Source organism: Harpia harpyja, chromosome 15 (genome assembly GCF_026419915.1).
Source record: "Harpia harpyja isolate bHarHar1 chromosome 15, bHarHar1 primary haplotype, whole genome shotgun sequence".
Lineage (NCBI taxonomy): Eukaryota > Metazoa > Chordata > Aves > Accipitriformes > Accipitridae > Harpia > Harpia harpyja.
Window position 1 is genome coordinate 2,144,696 of NC_068954.1, and position 20,652 is coordinate 2,165,347.

Genomic DNA, 20,652 nt, shown 5'->3' on the forward strand with positions numbered 1-20,652 from the left:
AAGGGTTGAGTTTGGAACATGACTGCTAATAAAGCACAGTTTATACTAGGGGCTAAAAGTAATGCAGTTTGCCACTTCTATAGCAGGTGAACCCCACCAAGGCTACGGCTATTCAAATCACAGCTTGAGAAACTTTGGAAAGCTGCTGAAATTCGATTTGTAAAGCAATGACACAAGTTGATGCCACAGCACAAGCTAGGACACGCTGCACTGAAGACTCTCTATAATCAGAAAAAAGCATAACCAGAAACAAAAGCAACAGAAGAGCAAAAGGAGAAGGATGGGGGCTAAGTAAAACCAGCTAGCTAGAAAATCATTCTGCAACACGCTTGCCAAACTCTCAAGTACTCCGTTTAGAGAAACATAAACTCTTCTCAACTTCCGAGAGGTGCCAAACCTCCAAAACATAGGCTGGATTAGGACTCTAGAAGGATTTCATGTTCTTCTCCACTGACATCAAACCAAACTAACTCAGGCTTGCTCTGCAGGAGCTCGGGGAGAGTGGGAGCCCAAACGATGGCAGGAACAAAGATTGAATCTCAGTAACTCATTAGCCTCAAGCAAACTCCACTCTCCTCCCACCTCCACGGCTCAGGAGCCACCTTCTGCCTCCACAACAGCAATCACTCACTACAACCAGCTACGAGGAGGTGCCCATCACATCTGAGCAGTCTTCCCACAAAGTCCTTGCTTTTGCTCTTCCCCAGCTGGGAGGGCTCTTCCACTACTAGCTGACATTTCTGGACATTTCTTTCCTTCAGCATCTGCCACCTTCTTCCCTCTCCAATCCCTGTTTTCTTCCCGTCACACTTTCATACCAGTTCACCCCATCTTCTGGAATTCCTTGCCAAGAGATTAGCTCAGCAGTGACTCTTCTTCTCCTCCATAGTCCTTTGGGTGAAAAATTAACACCATTGGGCATGCCTTCTGCCAAAACCTCATGTTATAACCAAACCAAAGAGCTATTTCCCTTGGTTTAAGGACCTCTTCCTTCCTCCCTACTGGAAGATTCTGCCTCCGTTAAATCCCTACACGTAGTTTTATGACTCTAGTTTTATTTATGATTTTTTTTCAGAAGTATTACGGTGTTTTTCTGAGATTGTTCAAGGACAGCATTACTCAAGACCTTGAGTAGCCTGAGGGGAGTAAATGGAGACTTGCTTCATAAATAAAAATTATTTTCTTATTAGAAGTGGAATTTGATCTGCATCAATAACTTGATTATTTGATGCCTAGATCTGTTCTTGAATATTTTTCTGCCTCACAGCCACCAAAAGCACTCAAAAACCTCACTAATGACTTATGGAACATAATAGAAAGTAATTTCCAAACAGTTAGCCTAATTGGTTGTAATCTGACATTTTGCTACAAGCAAAATATTAAAAGTTTAAAGCCAAAACACATCCCCCACAAAATAGAAGAACAGAAGCAAAATGAGGTCATTTCAAAAGAAAGAGAAACTTGAATCACCCTTCTCTAAAAGTATATTCCAATTCATTGTTCTAAAAAGTTGGAGGCAGATATCTGAGTGAACAGCCTGCATTTTCCCTGCTCTGAGACAGCCTGCAGCAAAGCCTTTTAGGAATTCTGCAAGCAGCTTTGAAAAGTGCCTTTAAAAATATAATTCTACACAGGATTACTTCTGAGTGAAATCAAGTCAGTAACATACTACTTCATTCTTCTTCTGATTCATCAGCAGGAAAGCAAGGGTTCATTAGCAAACGTACAAGCCAAAAGTGATGTACAGCTTTGAACAATTTATGGTACCAGCTCTGATGTGACAGACAAAACTGGAGGAAAACTGAAGATGACTGAAGTGATAGCTAAGTGAGGTTTTAAAGTTCCACCTCAGGATAGGACACCTTTAAAAGATTTGAGGTGAAAAAAAGGTTTTAAAAGCGGAAGAGAAATCAATTGTTGAATTTACAATCTGTGTCAGAATTAACTGTAAATGAATACATCTAGCCTAAGAGCGAGATCTAGCTACATTCCTTAGTATGGATCTTTTCATTTGGAAAGCTCTGACATCTAGAGGAGGAAAGTACCACCAATAAATATTAGCTCTTAACTCTTGGACTACTTAATAACTGGCTTTTCCTGTCTACTGAGACCTGGAGCCTGACCATTTCATAGCAGTGACATCCTGCACCATGCACCAGCAATACTATAGCTAAACCCACAGGGGGAAACTCATTTTGGATTCTTTCTTTAAGTCTCTAAAAGAAAATGTCCAACATTTTCAGTTTTGCACTACTGCCTTTAAGGTAGGTATTAACGAAAATGTGCTTTTATTGAACCATAATCTCTCTGTCATTACCTATGATTATGGTTATTAAACATCTTTGGTAGGTGACTGGAATATGCAATGAGAATGAAAGCAAGTTGAATGAGTGTCAGAAGTGAAAAAACAAGAGAAAAATCACTTCTTTCAAAATCTCAACAGAATTATCAGACTTACAATAAAAAAAAAAAAGATTGGCTTACTTGCCTGTAAGAGTTGGGATGAATGATATATTGCACACTCTCCTACGTAGGACAACTGTTCTTTTGGCCACAGGTCCAAGATGACAAGGAATAAGTCACAGGCCTCTTGCAAATATATTTTGCAATCCCTAGAGATACTGTATGCCTAGGATGACTGTGGTTAATCTATCAACGGGTGTTGTTTCTGACTATGTCTCACCCTCTGTACTTGCCAGTGTCATCTCTCCTCTCCAATACTCAGCAGAAAAAGATATCTGGGGTAGAGAACATGCTGTTTGCTGGTAAAGTACCTCCAATAGATTATACTGCACTGTATCTACTCAAGGCTATAGATTATGAATTACGTAGGATAAAAACTATGAGCTCTCCCTGGGCACAAGTTCCACTTCACAAAACTGCATTTATTTATAAAGCAATAAAAAAAAAAATAATTAAAAAAAAAAAGAAGTGTACGATACAGGAATAGAATATGAGTTTAAAATAAAACACCACAAATAACTCCATCTTCTCAAGCCATGGTCTACACAATATCACAAAAAAAAAAAAATCCATGAAAGCACTGCAGTTTATTAGTTGTTCTTAACAGATGTACGGCCACACAAGCACGGAAATGAGCTAAATGTTTCAATGTTCAATGTTAAATGGGTGTTCAAGCAAACAGGTCAAGACACACTACTCAAGAGTATTCCAGAAAGCATACAGTGAGCAGCCACGCTCAGCTTCGCACTGAAGCTTTCTTCTCACCTGTTGGTGTCCCTGGCCACATCCTCGTACACGCTCTGCACTCCGATCTCCAGCCTCGTACAGCCGTAGGATAACATGTCGCTTAAATGCCGCTTCAGGCAGTAATCTGGTCTGGTCTCTATTGTTATCCCAACGCATTTCGTCAGGCTTCGTTCTGAATACCTGCAAAAAAACCATCCCCTATTAAAATTGTGAAGGTGTCACAGGGTAACATCAGAAGAGTTTCCAACACCTTCCAGGTGAGAGTTTCTGTGTCCCTACCAGAATCAAAATCCAGGTTAAAACCCTCAAATATCCCAGCAGCCAGGGTGCCCTCAACCTTATGGCAATGCACAGATGAAACAATACACAAATATGCACGCTAATAAAAGTCTGGGGTTTGCTTTGTATGAAAAAGAACTGGGCTGTGGCAGCCTTGCAGGGCTTTTTTAAACAGTACTTGTTAGGAAGACGCTCCCAGACCAGACTAAGCCTTCAGTACTCATTGTCTGGAAGCAAAGCCTGGGCAAAAGGGACAGTCAGAGTAGGCAATGAGAATCGTGTTTAGTTTGGGGGACAAACCAAAGGCGGTCTGAGCACTTGCTCCCATTCAGACACTGATGATAATACAGGACCTCACGTCAGGGAAAGTTTGGTACAGTCAGTATATTTTCATTTGCTTCCCACAGTGTGCAGATAAATTGCAGGGATTGCAACAAGATCCAGCTGCGTTCTCACAAGAAAACATACAAGACTGTCCATGAAAAATTCCACAAATCACTTCCCTTTGTGGGCAAGCAGCATGCTCACAACTTCATTGAAGTCTAATGCTGAATTGAAATTCATTGTTACCCTTTTCCCCCCTCCTCTCCCATTTATCAGTGCATGTCTAACAAAGGCTAATTATTCCAGCTAGTAGAAAAATCCACTACTGATGACAAATGGTAAGTTACTGACCTACGAGAGAGTAAAACAAAAGAAAAAAGGAATCCAAAGCAGCCTTGAACCAAAGTTCACAAAAGGAAACCATCAATCAACATAATCTCCAACACTACCAGCAAGGATAATATTCCTTTCCATAAAGGAATCACTTCACTTGACCGTCTTTCCTGCAGAATATGGTGGTTGTATAACAGAGGACTGCAGCACAAGAGAAAAGATTTACAGCACGAGGAAGGAAACTTCTTTTGAAACCATTTGAAACTGCAGAGAGAATCTGGATAATTCCCAAACCAGGGTGTGGGCAGGATTAACAGCCACTGTTTGAGAGGAATATCGGCCTCTTTAATGGTCCCAAATGATGAAGGTCTCAGTATTAATATTAAATGTTGCTGAAAAGAGGACACCTTGAGTAAGAGAAAGATGTTATGCTGATACCTGAAAGAATACTGCACACCAAAATCACAAGGATGACTAACTTCAGCTATTTATTAGGTGTTCTATAAAGATTCATCATCCGATTTCTAGCTCTGGATAGCTGGAAACTTCTGAATCAAAGTAGAACTCCAGAGCCTGCCTCAGAGCATAATGGAGGTCCAGTTTGACCAAAAACCACACACATACTCACATCCCCCAGCCCCCCCCCCCCCAAAAACCCACCAAGAAACCCCAAGCGGGCTCAGACTCACAAGCAAAAATATTAACTCCCTTCAAACTGTTAAAGCCTAAGATACATAAGGACCAAGATATTTGGGGGATAGACTGCAATGGCTGTCAAAATAAGCATCTTACAACCCCCCCCCAACAAAACCCATGTAAAACATTTCAGAGTTTGCGGCTCACTAATCTGACAGACTAACAGAACAATTGTTTGTCACATCAGGGAAAACATTGTGAACGTGTGATTCATTAACATCAGACTGAAAAACACTCACTTTTGAAGATGTGATTTGCAAGAATTAAAGAGAAATTTTAGCTAAGGGGGCGGGGGGGGAGATGTCACCAAATAATTCACCCGTCATGCCACAAGGTACATGCTCATATTCAACACCTGCAATCAGGCTAGAAATACTGAGGGGAGACAAAAATAACTGTATCCCCACCCCCCAAGCAAATTTATGGCCAAGATATAAAATGCTGAGTGTAATGAACACCAATAGACCCTAAACTATAAGGTCTGCTAAGGGCACCTACAGGATTTCAGTATGGTGTAATGGCTAGTAAAATTGTCTTGCCCAACTCTACGCTGAAAAGAGAAGTGTGTCTTAATGATAACCAGAAAAGCAAAACAAAGATGAACCCAAAACAGATAAAGTAACAAAGATGGCATTTCCAAGGAAAGTCACAAACCTCATCAAATCACCATCTTCTGTAAGAAACAGATATTTTCAATCCGAGCCACAAGTCCTCCAGCTCTCCCCAGCAGTCCCAAAGACTTGTGGTGAGCAAACAGAGCGTAGTCTCATACTCTACTTTCTCAACGTAAAATAAAAGCTTGAATCAAGTGGTGCATATTTAATAAAGACTAGAGATTCCTTTCAACTAATTGGAAAAGAGAAAGAAGTGTGTGATAGTCAACCTTCCATGGAAGACGATTCTGGCAACACATCTCCCATCAGTTCCTGAATAAAGAAAGAGAAATTTGACTATTCTTCTGTTTTTTCTCAACTTTCGAACTTTAAACACCATTTGGATATTTAACATTTTTCCTATTTGCAAAATGAGCAAGTTTATCTCATTTGAAACCTAATACTAAATCTAAGGACAGGCACAAATTGTAAGATTACAAGTTAATAAGCCAAACACAGAGTATCAGAAGCGGACATGAATTAAAAGCCTTACTAGATCTAAATAAGCTGTCATTTTATGGAAGGAGTTATCAAAAAGTACCATAAAAGCTGTACCAATTATTATTATGCAGCACAAAGCTGCATAATAAAACTAAGTTAAAAATCTATTAAAAAAAAAAATAAATCTGTCAGTGTTTAACATTTAGTTTCAACATTTTCCTATGCATGTCCAGCACCTCCTTTGCTGACCGAGTCAATGGTGAGCTGTAAGAGAGAGCTTGGACACCTGAAAAGGGCAGGAAATACTACATAAAAGGTCATCTCCTAAACACTGGATTTGCATCAAGACAGACACTGATTTTTTTTTTTTTTTTAATCAAATTGGTAAGATATCTTATTTTAAAGCACAGTCAGGATCTGAGACAGATATTTACCAGCCAGCAGAAAAAAAGACAAACTGATGTATGCTGAAGAATAACACTTTTTTAAGTGGAGAAAGCTCTTGGATTTTTTTTTTTTTTTTAATTTTTAAAGAAGTAACATCTTTGAAATCTGATCCCAATTTGCAGATCAAGTCACAGATTTTTTTTTTATTACCATTATTAATCAGTGACTTATGTAACAACGTATAATAGATCGTCTATTTCAAGACTGACTTTGCTTCTCCTACATCTACTTTCAGTACCCAGGTTTCATCATAACTGCCCACTGGAAACATGGTTTCCCACATTTCTAGCAGGTTGGGTAGGCACATTTTTGCCCTTGCAAATCCGTGCTGAATCCCTCTGGCCACCTTCCCGACCATGGAAGCAGCTTCCACAAAGACATGCTCCACAATGTTCTCAGGGACCAAGGCGAAGCTTATCAGCCTGTAGTTCTCCTTCTCACCCTCTTGAAGACAGACATGACATTTCCAGTCACTTAGGACCTCTCGGTTGTCACAACCTTTTTAATGTGAGATGGAGCTGCCTCTCCCATCCTCTTCCACAGAGACTTGCATGCCTCCAATTTGCCAGTGGTGCCCAATGCAATCCTCTGCCATGGGCACTACCTCTCACTCCAAATCACCACCTACCAATAACAGATCTTGCAGATAAAGACCAAGGCAAAGAAACACTGCAAACCTCAGTCTTCTCCTGTGTCCTTCCATCACAGAGTTGCCTGCCTCATCCAGCAGCAGACTGTTTTCTTTTGTTTTCATTTGCTGACAATGTACCTATGGAAGTCCTTCTTGTTGCTCCGTAATCCCTTGGAGTTTCAGCTCCAGCTGAACTTTCCTAACGTGCCCTCTGCCCGCCTGTATCCCTCCTGGGTATCCCATACCTCTTTTCACCTTCTGCACACAGTCCTTTTTTCATGTTTAAGCTCCATCAGGACTTCCCCAATAAACAGTTAAGCAAAGCTGGTGACCTGTCGTGCCTGCTTGGTTTCCTGCACATCAGCATGCACTGTCTTTGCAATTTGAAGAGGTTGTCCTGGAAGATCAGCTAAGCTCACCTGGGCTTATTCACCCTTCAGAGCATTCTCCCATGGGATCCTGCTTTTTGGTTCCCTGGAAAGGTTTGAGTCTGTTATCCTGAATTCTGACGTCTTGATTCTGCTACTCACATCCCTTGGGATCTTAAGCTCTAACATCTCAGAGTCACTGCAGCCAAGACCACATCCCTCCCTCAACCAGCTCTTTGCTAGTAGCAGATCCAGGAAAGCACCTCTCCCAGGCACTGGATGAGCCACCTATTTCAAAATATCATCACAAGGTACTCCAGAAATCTCCAATTAGTTGTGTTCCACCATGTTGCCCTTCTAGCAGGTATCAGGGTGTCAGACTAGATTCAAGGAGTTTTGTATATTATTCATTAAGTGCATATATTCTAATGCTTACATCATTTTCATACCTTTTCTTAGCACTATCTCCAGTTTTAAGCATTTCTCTCGTTGCCTTTGATACCAAAAACAGCCACAGAACTTTGCAGACACACCAGTACTATATCGAGATGGAATATGATTTGCCTATTCCTGTCCAATTTTCCACTATTTATACAGTCAAGGGTAATTTGGCTGCTGAATCATACAGAAAGCTCACGATAATGCGACTTCACTCCTAAATATTTTCTAGATATTTCGCTGCTTCTCAGAATAGAATCCTGCACCATTCCTAGAAAAACAGCTTTACATTTTCCCATAATAAAGTACACAGCTTGCTCGTATACAGCTTACTATGGAATACAGATTTATCCCTTATTTGCCCATCTCCAATATTGATAGCTCCTGCCAACCCTCAGAAATTACTATTTTAACGTAAGTATTAAACAGAAGGCCCAGAGGCAAAAACAACAGAATCCTATTAGAAACCATTCAGGTCAATGACAATAATTTTCTGCTATGCCTGTTTTGAAAACCTATGTAATGGGTAACATGTTGTTCTAGTCTCTTTTTTAATGTCAAAATACCTCACTGTACCAAGTCAATTCTCTTGCAGAAGTTTATGCATATTACACTTCATTTCTCAAAAAAAACCCTGTAAGCTCACTAACAGGATACAGTGACTTATCATGATAATGGACATGATGGATTTGCCTTCACTCAATCTTTAAAAACAACAGACATCTAGCCACATATCCTACAGGAATGGCATGCTAGCCAAGGCAGATGAAGAGGGAACAGTCTGTATCCAACAAGGCAGACAGCCTGAAAAGCAGGTATCTAGAGCTCTGAGAGAGTGGCTTCAGGATACTCAGACACAAGAGGTTAAGACGACCTTGATGATGACCAAGACAAGCAAAACTATTACTAACTGAAGACTAAGAAAAGCAAAACAGAGAAAACCCTGAGAAATTAGATGAACCCAGGTTGGAAACTCCACCCATGATGGTCTTGTATACACAAGTTTACCCGATTTCCAGGTTCATTCTGGCGTTAATATTTATGATGTGCAGTTCTTCTGGAACCTGAAAGTGGAGACGGATTTTATTTTCTCAAGCAGCAACAAACATCTTACAGTATTTCTCCTCCTTCCCTGGAACAGTCTTATTTGTTATTTGTAATACAGCAGTCCTGAGGAACCCCACATAATCAAAAGAATAATCAGAAATCAAGACAAGTGTATAGCACAATATGACAGCGGGGCAATTTTAATAATGGACTGACCGCAGAGGTGAATTACGCAAATAGAATAGATGTTAAGCCATACAAATGAAGTAAATGAGATACAGAGAAACATTAAGATTTCCACAGACATAGCTATTGTAAGGGCAGTTCTTTTCAGCATGATTACAGAACTGTCTGAAATAGGAAGAAGTAAAGGAGAGATTATTAATATTAATCATTGGAGAATATTTGACTGAATTTTCAGAGAAAGCTGGTACATTAAGCAGACCTTCAAATCAGAATCTGCCTCTTAAATAAGCTCATTTTTTTAAGATAAAAAAAGGCACCTACCTCTCCACCAGACACAGCAGTTTGACATAAAGTCTCAAATCCTTTCGCACTTAGAGAAAAAACAGACAGCACAGTTCTGGCATAAAACAACTAATTTAATAAAGCCTCTACTCGCTCTCGATTAAACTTTGGTCTACAGACAAAGTCTCGTCAACTAAGAGACCTGAACATCAAAGACTCAATTATTTACAATCCATACTACAGCAGCTTCCAGACTCCATGGTTGGGATCAGAGTGGCAGGATGCCAGACGACACAGAAAGACTTGCCTCATCCCAGCAAGCTCAGTAAAGATAAACTATAAGAATAAAGCAGGTGAGTTCACACAGTGCATATACAGCACATTAATCAAATGCCTTTAAACCATCTGTTTTACATGTTTCAGAGTAGGAGAGTACATAAAGAGGAGGTAAACCGAGAGGCAAAAGAGAAGAAAAAGGCACAAGCAGCCGCAGAAGCTCAAAGGCAGCATCAAAGAGAACCAATCACCAAGAGCAAGAAGTGTTTAGGTGTACCTGTCTATATGGAAAGAAAGGAAGGGTCTAGAACAACTCATCCAACCCAACAGTCCCCAAAACATTGCCTGCAGGACATTCCAACATTACTTCAAAAGCCAAAGAAAACCTTCTTAAAAGGTGAAGATGGAATAAATTATGAAGATGCTCACATTACTTGATCACCATTATTGCTAATGGATTATCCCACAGCAGCAATTTCCACAAAATGGGGTGGTCCGTACTTAGACGCATCGCAATGAGTGGTAACAGCTTAGTTGGCTAAGGGAAGGCACTGCTGCTCATCTACCCTTAGCCTATCCCCAAGAATAAAAACCACAAAACCCCCCCGAAAACTTGCAAACCTGCCTTAGAAGAGGTGCTTAGAGTCTTTCAGAAAGAGGCAAGTATTGGAGCCCTGGGTGGGAAAATCAAGAATTTTAATCAGCGACCAACGGAGCCCTCAGCAGAAGGTTCCTGGCCTTACCTTTGTGAACGACAAAGATTGTGAACATCTAGCATCTCAAACAAGTCTAATATCCTGGAAAAAAACCCAACTACAAGAGTGTAACACAATTAGAGGTTTTCAAGACAGACAATGATGTCTATACACGTGGAATTAAGACAAAGTGACACCATTGGTTTCTGCAGAGGAAATGGCCAATATAATACACAAGTATCTTATTTACCACATCCTCACCTACTACTTAAGTGACCTCCTTTTTCTTGATCTCTAATAGCTCTGCTTTATCACAATGCCAATCTCTGAAACAGAGATAGCAATAGTTAGTTCAGTACCTACAATTTCCTGCTAGTAAACAGAACAGGTGGCATCTTACTCATCCAACATGTTTCAAAAGTTGCATGTTTGATGACTGCCCAGAGCAGGTACTTCTGAAAGCTCAAATACCAGTTATTTGGCTTTATACTGCTCCCTTTTTATTACAACCTTTCAGTGTTTTCTTTATCACCACTACCAGGAATACAACAGACTGCTTTGGTTTCTTAGCAGCATCAGTTTCCCAAGGTTCAGCTTTCAAATACTGAAAAACTTACAGTTACTTAAAATACAGTCATTTTTTGACTAAAATATAATTTTCCAATTTTGATAAAGTAACAGTATTTATACCTGCTAAAAGGTAAATGAGAACAAATCCTTTTTTTTTTTTTTCATGAAACGCCATTAACACGTAAGTCATACATAATTACGCTCCCTCCTGCTGTGTCACTTGGTGTTAGAAATCCAGGGTAGGATCTGTATTCAAAATCGTATCCATTCTGAAGCAAAAAAACCCTAACACGTACCAGTCTTCTGTCCTTAATTTGTTTACCAAGTTGTAACCACAATGAATGGATCTGACATCTGAAAATACTCCGAAGAAAAAGCACAGCACGAGCAGAAGCAGCACAGTTATGTTAACACACTTCAGGCCTAATCAAAGTAGGGCTATTTGCATGGACTAATTAAACGCCTGGCTGTAACAACAAGGAGGTAATGATGTTGGCTATAGAGGGAAGGGGGTGGGAAGGTTGTTTGGTTTATTTTTATATCATTCACAGCTTTCATAGAGCAACGTCACGGAGAGGAGCTCTGGGCAAGGAGGCTGTAGCTTTGCTGGAGGGACCCTGCCGTTCATGACAGCCAGGACGGAGCCGTGCACAAGAGTTGCTCTGCTCTTACCATGCTAGGCTAATAAATGCACAATTATTTCAAAAGCCATAATCACTGCCTGTTCTCAGGGGACATCTGAGCAGGGCCTGAAAAGCTTGTCTTAGCTCAGGAGGCAAAAGAAGGACATCGAACAGAAAACCCTGACAGGACCTTCTAACACTGCAAGCTTATTTTCTAAGCTCCCATCCATCAAGTTCAAGGCAAGAGCAATACAGATAATGGTTTTTTTCAGCAACAAATTATTAGCAAGCTGTAACTGAAAACACCAGGATGAATAAGCATATGCTAGAGTGAAATATTTCAAACAAGAAAAACACATATGTATGGCTCTAACAGGAGCCGAGTTGTAACCTCTTTTTTACCTACCTCTGTCAAAACCAAAGGTTGAGGGGGGTAAAAGCTAAAACAAGGCTAATATAGGCAAGAGAGTGCTTATCTCCTCCTCCCTTATCTTAGCTCTTGGCCTCTCTCAAACCCGTCCCAGTGAGCACAGCCAAATTACACTCTTGGAGAGCAAAGTCTTCACGTTTCTCCCAGAACAGAAGCATCAACACGAGCTACCAGCTTCCTTGCAGCGAGGCTTAGGGAGACCCGAGTCTCTGAACTGCCTTCAGATGGCAGCTGGAGTGCCAGTAACAAGCTGACCTGGTCTGGAGGTGGAACAAGGAACCTGCAAGCTCCAGGAATACACAAACATTATCTTGGGTAAGTCCAAAGGTCTGTTTAGCCCAATATCCCATCCACCCATGGCTGTTGCAGATGCTTAGACTAGATAGAACAGTAGCAGCAGGGCAAGCTGCAGTGGTATTTTCCTTGAATACTCTCACAGTTGCCAATTATTTCCTCTTCATGGATTCCCTGAGTCAGAGGTGATGTCTTCAGTAGTAGTAGGTGTCTTGAGGACTTAGCAGCTCTCACTGAGTATTTTTCCTATGAAGGTGTTTGGTCACCCCTCAGTCTACGTATGTACCACACAAAGAAGTACCTCCTTTGTATTTAATTCCTATTTCATCTGATAGCCCTAGTTCTTGCGGCGTAGGAGATAATCATCGTTTATCCTTTTTTTGTCTTCTCCATGCCACTCAGGATTTCATAGATCTCTATTATATCACACTCAGATATTTTTTCCACAGTATCATTTCCCTTCTCCCCTCCCTTATTTTTAAAAAGAACTGAACATGGGCTCAAGCTGTGAAGGCACTGCTGAATTACACAGCAGAATAACAGTATTTCCCAGTTTGGTCTCTATTCCCTTCATTATAATTCCTCACACTGAGTCGGTCTTTTAACTAATATCAAGCATCAAGCCTGTGTTTCTCACAGTTATCAACTTTAAAATCTTGTTCCTGAGTGGCATTAGCCAACTCAAAAAATCATTGTTCTGTAGTAAAATAAGGAAAAAATAGTTCTTATGCACATCGATCTATATCTACACTAATTTTTACCTGCCCCTTCACCACCAACCCAGCATGGTCAAGACCACCTATTCCAGCACAGACTCCTCTGGGACACCACTAATGACTTTCCTCTGTTGTGTAAATTGATCATTTAGTCTCCTAATATCTTTCAACTATTTATGCATGCAAAGCCTTCACTCTTATTCCCACAATCTTTAAAGAGGTTTTGGTGAAGGACCTAATTTTTGGAAATCCAGGTAGAGTTACACATTTGTCGAATGCTTCAAAGAAAACTACAACCTAGACGCTTCACTGAAACATTAGCCCATTTCAAGTAGCCAGAGGAAAGGAGTTCCCCTGTCGTAAGATGAAAACGTGTACTATGGAAACAAGAACCTCTCTATATTCATTCTACACAGAAGGAGGTGGTTTCAAACTGTTATCCTAATAAAGACAATTGGGGTCCAACACTTCAGCAAAACACAACTTTTCCCCAGGATGTCTGAAAGAAGAAAATACATAAAGTGCTTGTAAAATGTCCATTTCCTAAGCTCATACCCAATCTATTAGACGAGGAGGGTACACACTTTCCTTCACCACGAGCCAGACACTTTAAATTTCAGACTAACGTATGAATGCCAGTAAAAAACCAAACTATCCATCTTCTACGTGGAAGACACAGCTAGTCCAACACACCATGCTGATCATTCCAGCTTGGGTTTTCAGCAGCCGAGACAAGCAAATCAATGAGCCACACATGGATGAAACGATACATTGGTTGCCTATGCATTCAACCAGTTCTAAAACTCCTGTCCTTGCTTCCAGGATGTTGTACAGACTTTTTATCTCCTTTAATTACCACTGATAGTATTTGAAAATGACAACCAAAGAAAAGAAGCCATGAACATCATCCTGAAAGACTTGATAAAACTGCAAAAAGGAAGAAGTGGTTCAGATGACCAGAAGCTTGAAGGCACCATGAAGCTCTGGGCTTGCTACAAAAGAGGGTAAGATTTCCTGTGCCAAACAGCAGCTCCTCTTCTACTTAAGAAAAGAAAATAGTTTACAAATAATTACATGGCCTCCCAGGCTACCAAAACCACAGAGGTCACTTCTGAAGTGGGAAAAAGGCCCATGCATGAAGGTTATCAACCCCAAACAGTATTATTTTCAAAACCATTTGTCAGTCTATGGTGCAGGAGAAAAGCTTGGGAAAAAATATGCTCACCACAATGACAGAAAATTGGATACACTTTAAGCCATGAAGTTTTAGAAAGAATCAAATGCATTTCTCAGTAACAACTTGGGAATTTCTGTCCAGTAATCAGGATAAACACTAAATACAGAGTCCTACTCTTTGCTTTAAGCATCAGTTCTGGGTAGCACGGTGGCCTTAACCCAGTATTTCAATATAAATGGTATTTCAAGGGGAGAAAAGCAGAAGGCTGTAGGCTGCGTTTGGTTAGTATTTCATTTTGGTCAATTTTGCCTTTCTGGTATCTTTTTACCAAGCAATATAAAATTTAAAAAGAAGTAGCTCTTAGTCCCATCTCAGCCATCCCTTATGTGGATTCCAGTACAATTTTATTTGACCTTTAATTAAATTCCACCTCTACCAAGCAATCGATATCAGCTATTCCCACAGGACAGGTTTTACTCTACAGCCCTTTCTCTTTTTATCGAAGTGTACAGAAGCAGATAACACATCCCATGAACAACAAACCATGTCACCACAGTGACACCAAAGTGCAAGCAGCTCGTCAGCCTGCTACATACACTGAACCAAAGACAGTTACAAAACTTGCAGGAGGAGATGCCCAAGATTTGTCCTTGATTTCTCACATCTTTGCTGTGCAATTTAGTTCAGGGAAACTTGAAAGAACAACAATTTAAATGCCTGTTGCCAAATCAATATGATCAACGATTAGGTCATAATTATATAGACAGTTTACCACGGAATAGTCAATATGTAGTTATAGATGCAGGCTAAAAAGGGATTTGGGGGAAAAAAAAATCCTTACATCTAAAGCTATGAAAGAAATGACACAACAGCCTCTTTTATTAAATCTAAACTGAAGTTCAAGGTTTTCTTGCTACAGTTGATGAGACAGACTGCACTAGGTGAGACTTTACATGTATTAAAAAAATCTAGTTCCAATTTCAGTTCTGATATTGACTCACTGTAGCCTAGGGAAAGTTGCATATTCTTAGTAACAACCACTTCCTAGCTGTTATTGAGGAAAATAACCACTTCTGCCGCTGCAGTACTGCATATAGTTCCAACGACTCAATGCCCTAAAAGCTATTGTTGCATAAAGACAGTGTCCAGTAAAGTCCTTGCTTTGTAGTTTCTGCATCTACCTAAACAGAATTCATCTCGCCCCCATCTGACACACCGATATAAAAATTTAGCTTGAGGAAGGAAAAACAGCTTAATTGCTGCTTTGAGGAAACAAAGAAATTGTATCAATAAAATTATAAACAGAGCTAATAAAAAGCAGTCATCAGCCAAAACTGCCAGTGAAAAGCTATGGTTTAGCTCATCTTGTTCTTTTGCCAAAGCAGCTCTCTCACCTATAAAGCTGCAATATCATCTCTCTCAAAGAAAGTGCTACAAAAACACACGCACTTGTTTTCTCTGTGCTTGTAAAACCACATGTTACGGAAGAGGCTTGCTGCAGTAGACTACAAGAACTGCTGGTGCCATTCCCCAGCTCCATTTGCCGTCCATTGTAGCTCCAACTAAGGTGCCAACAGCTACTCAACTTTTAATGGTGATTGAGCTCATTGCTTTGGAAAAGTATTTCAGCTTTTAGCTGCTACAGTAGCTTAAAGCTGCATACTCCCTAGGCACGGACATCCCTCGCAACTCCAGTGCAGATATGTTGGTCCCAAGGAGCAAGTTCCTGCTAAGGAGTGAAGTCAAACATTTCCTATTACGGCTACAACCCCCTGCGAATGGCACAACCTGGCCTACGACAAGACAAATACACCAGAGAGGAGACAGAAAAAGAATATGACCGAAGAAGAGTGACCACTTGGGTCTTCCTAGAGGTGGGGAAAAGCAGAGACCTGGAAAGGAGAATGGGACCAAGAACCAATGCTGGAAGAAATAGGACTATCTTGCAAAAAGCTACGCCACATCAAAAACCGGCATGAGCTCAAGGAGTCAGAAGTCAGAGATGAAGAAGGAAACACCTCCTGCCCAAGCCTGCAATGGAGACAAGACTCTTGGTGCGAGATCCAGCTCATGGACGCAAACACCTACATTGAGCTGGGGTTCTCGTCTCCCGTGCCCCGTCAACAGAGCCCAGAGAGTGATGCAGACCCATGGGTGCCTGCTTCAGCATGAGCTGGATCCCTCTCTGGGCTCTGCTGATGACATCTCCACTGGCTATAAGGCACTCAGTTCACATGGAAACAGCTGAACTGAGATGTCTCAACCCATAAGCTGAACCCGCATCTCACCTCAGAGCTGTTACAGGTGAATCTTATTTATATCAAAGGAACAAAGGCCCTTCCCACTAATTTTAGAATTTTTAGAGTAGTGTACAATCTATCTTTGGAGGCGAACCAGGCAAAGGTCTTGCAGAAAGAGGAAAAAAAGTAGGTAATCATATAATCCAAAGCCCAGACAGAGGGTGACCACATTAAGGCAGCACAAACACCCCCAGCTCTGCCAGTTCAAAGCTTCTGAGTACTTGACTTCGCAAACTGATGGGCCACGAGGAGGCACAGAGTCCCAGAGCGCATTAGCTGCAACACATTGCAGAAAGACGTATTTCAAAAGCAAACAGCCTCTGCTCTGCTTAGAACAGCGTTCGCAAAACAGTCACAGGAAAACCACTTTTTGACATCCTTCCATAAAAGTATGAAAATTAAACCTGCTTTTTTATTTTTGCATGCCTACTGCACCCACCATGTTAGTAGAAAATGACTTTTCTTTCAAATCAATTTAGCGCTGTTGAAAGGCAGTAGATCTCAGTTTACAATATCAATGAGGCAAGCACAGCACAGCCAAGGGAACTATAAGCTGCATCTCACTATTTTACCAGCCCATTTTAATTTGGGCTGGAAAGCAATCTCTGCTGAAAGAAGGAAAAAAGATGGTGCAGGTCCCACGTTAGCTCTCCAGGGCATGGGAGTATCAGTCTAAGATCGCTTGCATCCTTACGGAGCTCAAAGCAATCGCTAATGCTTGATCTTCTGCCCACTTGGAAAGTCAGAATACAACAGCAACTAAGGCTATGCTTCTGTAATACACAGGATGGTGTAATACTTTCCGTGCCAGGGAGGAAATTAACCCAGAAAGCTTACTTAGTACATGCCACACCATTTCTTCATGACATTACCTTTGGATCATCAGCACAGTTTGATCTAGAACCATATAATAACCAGGCCAGTTCATATTCATACAGGTGACCAAGCCATGAATAAAATTCCATCTCCAGTTACCAATCCCAGCTGACCACTCAGATCCCATCCTAGCATTAACATTTTAGTGCAGGTCACCGGAGAACTTGTTATGCTTGCCAAATTACACACGCACAGCAGTGAAGCAGCAAAAATGAGGAAAGTATTCCCTTTGGCAGGTGTTCAGCAGTAATTTGCTGAAAATGTACAAAAAAGGCACTGAAATTCATTATTTAGCTTTGACAATGTCATGACCGCTAGGGCCATCATCCTTTCCACCAGTGTAGGATAAAATACAGATCAATAGCATTTACAAATATTGCTAAATTCGGTGTAGCTCAAATTTCTGTTATGAATAAACACCACCACCTCGTACACATTTGACAAAGATGTGTTTGGTTCCAGCATCCACCTTAGAAAACCTGAAGTCACATAATATCATACGTGCTGTTGCACATGCACAGAAATACGTGGGTATGGCTTCCCCGTATCTACCTTCCCCAGTCATCTACATTCAGTCACAAACCTGAATATTTTACATGCAGGAGAAAATGCTGCGGAAATACTGAACAGGACAGATAACTGGATAGGCAATCGCTTTCCGTAGCTGCAGGATGAAAAAAGATGAAAAGCTACCCATAACAAGATTAGGATCTGATGAAATGACTTTCACTTCTACATCTTCCAAATAACACATACTTCAGCAGCTAAAAGTTGGGTCTTGCAGTAGAAAATAAGCAATGCAAAAGTAACAGGATGCCAACAAAGGCCAACCAGCTTCGGGGTAAATTTCCTCAAATTCTGCAAGCTGGAAAGATGTTCTCCATACTGAAGGCATTTAGGAGTAAACACTCAGCAACAAACAGCTTTTAATGGCAAACATGGCTTTTGCACCATGGAAGAGTCACATCCAAAGCTGGAAACAAAGAAAATCTGCCTGCTTCTCCAGAAGGTTAGGAACTAGTCTCCAAATCTCTGGGAACAAAAGGAAATTTAGGTAGAATCTCTGTTGTAAATGATCTGGCACTAAAACAATAGCCAGTTATCTCCTGCTGGGCACCGAAAAAAATCACTGCCTAGTCAGATGTCCTGAGGGATTTGACAGACAAGCTCTGATGGATACTGCCACAGCAATTTGCAGTGTTGCTGCCTCCTGCTATTCACTTCCTTCTCTGCCAGAAGCTGCTGCCTGCACCGGCAGGGATGCAGAACCGTGTAAGTACCCACACACCTCCGCTGCCCAAATTACTGCTAGAATAGGAGCTTAAGCCAGCAATTACAGCAGTTTGAGCTGGAGCTGCTAGAGCTTCAAGAGCCTACCTGTCACAGTACCTACTCATTACAGCAAGTCAAGAGGTGAGATCTGACTCTCAAATTCTGGCAATTTGTAGCTGGGCAATTTAACAGGCTGGGCTCCCCACAGCCAAAGAAGTAGCATATCTTCTTAAATCACTATCCGTTCTAGATTACATTAATTTGCCACAGGATGAACTCTGGCAGCTGAAGGGTGGACAACTATGTTCAGCTGCCTGTTTTGGAAGTGGTAACCTCAAGCAGAGGGTCAAGGTAGATAAAAGGAGAACAGTAACCTCTTAAATTGCCCCAGCATGAATCACTGGAGCTAGTGAGTCAAAGCCCTCGGTTATTGTTGCTAGAGTCACAATTAGTACTCAGAAAGCACAATTAAGATACATTAGTGTTAACAAGCAACCATATGTCAGTTGAGCCATCTGAACTGTAGAGCATCTTCTTTGCCTATACTAACTGCAAGGTAAAGCATGTTTTCTTAAACCTCTTTCCCTGAGATTCACAGTACACTAGAATTTCTCACAAGCAGGGCCAGTGAAACACATACAAAAGCCAGCTGCGACAGCACAGGCATAAGATGCCTACTTGTCACCCCGTGTAACTTCATTGCAGGTCTGTGCCCTAGAAGTCAAGCAACCAGGCTAAATCTTGATAAAAGTACAGCACCGGCAGCAGCAAGACTAGACCTACCTGCAGAAATCTAGATCTTCTAACAAAACTCCTAAAGTCTTATTTGGGAAATTTAAAACAGACTTCAACTTTGAAAATACAGTGTGACCTTTTGAATGGAGGTTTATTCCTCACTATTGAAAAGCAAAATTGGGAGTTGCTTAGTTGTCAACCTTCACAATCACTGTACTTCTTGTGGAGAAACTGCAGCTCCTATTAGAAGAACTACTGATACATGAGACCTAATGTATTTAAGAAAAGAATATAACAACCCTTCTAGAAAACACATCATCTGATAACCACATAAACCCCATTTTTCATGGCTTGCTCTGGCCTGGCATGTTCAAGAAGAGTGATTTCCAGCTGGGTTTTAAAAGGCATCAGGAGCTCCACATATCAAACCAACTGCTCCTGAAACTGCCAGTGCTTGGGGTTTTTTTTTCTTCCTCAGATGGGTTAAGAGGTCTTAAACTGGACACACAATAATCCAGCCCTAAGCAGTTGTTATTTAAAACCCATGTTTAGAGCGAAGGCTCTAAAGTAGCTGGATCTATCTGCTTACCACTTGCCAAAAGATCAGTAAGGCTTTTGGGATACCTAAAGGAAATTTCCTCGTGCATAATGAAAACATTTGTGGCAGCGGGAAGCATTGCTGCCTGCTCACCAGCTCAGCGGAAGACACAGCTAATGGTGGAAACACAAAAGCACACTTGGCAAAAGCAATTGATGACAAGCCTAAGAAAAAGGCAGTCTCACGGTGTTGTCTTGGTATTAGGAGCTGCAATTTCTCCACGAGGAATCAAACGCAGCCAACAATACTCACTTCTGCAAGTTCTGGGCTTCAGCGCATGATGCAAGTGGAAAGTGAGTCTTTTAAGAGACTACTGACTGATGAGTGGATGTAAAGGCAAACTAGTCTTGGATAATGGACCTATTATGGAAATAGTTATTATGTCTGCTGTACACCTGAATACTGTCACATTAATATCAGGTACACAAAATACTCGAATAGCAGAACATGAGGTTCCAGCAATTTTATCCCCTTCTTACTTCGCCATTAACAATGTGATTTATGACCAGATTGAACACCAGACAACACATGATACTGTTAAAATAAAAAATTAAAAATAATTTCTGTGCATTTTTAAATACACTAAGAGAAGCCAGGCTCGATGCTGCCATCCAAGGAGCTGCACAAGCACGTAGCCTAAGGGGACCAACCTTTCTGACACCTGCCTTTCCCAACACAGGCAAATTCTCCTTTGGCCTCTTTCACTAATTAAAAGTCAGATCCTGGCTCAGAGAAGAGGTGCTCAGCCCTTGGAG

The 20,652-nt window shown here is 41.0% G+C and overlaps 1 protein-coding gene across 1 annotated transcript in view; it reads right to left on the reverse strand.

The window, feature by feature from the left end:
• Positions 1-20,652, reverse strand: part of ELP3 (elongator acetyltransferase complex subunit 3) — a 91,659-nt gene that overhangs the window by 55,382 nt on the left and 15,625 nt on the right. The window contains exon 8 of the mRNA XM_052809366.1: positions 3,229-3,390. Coding sequence (XP_052665326.1) covers positions 3,229-3,390 — 162 coding nt within the window. The remainder of the gene's footprint in view (positions 1-3,228; positions 3,391-20,652) is intronic.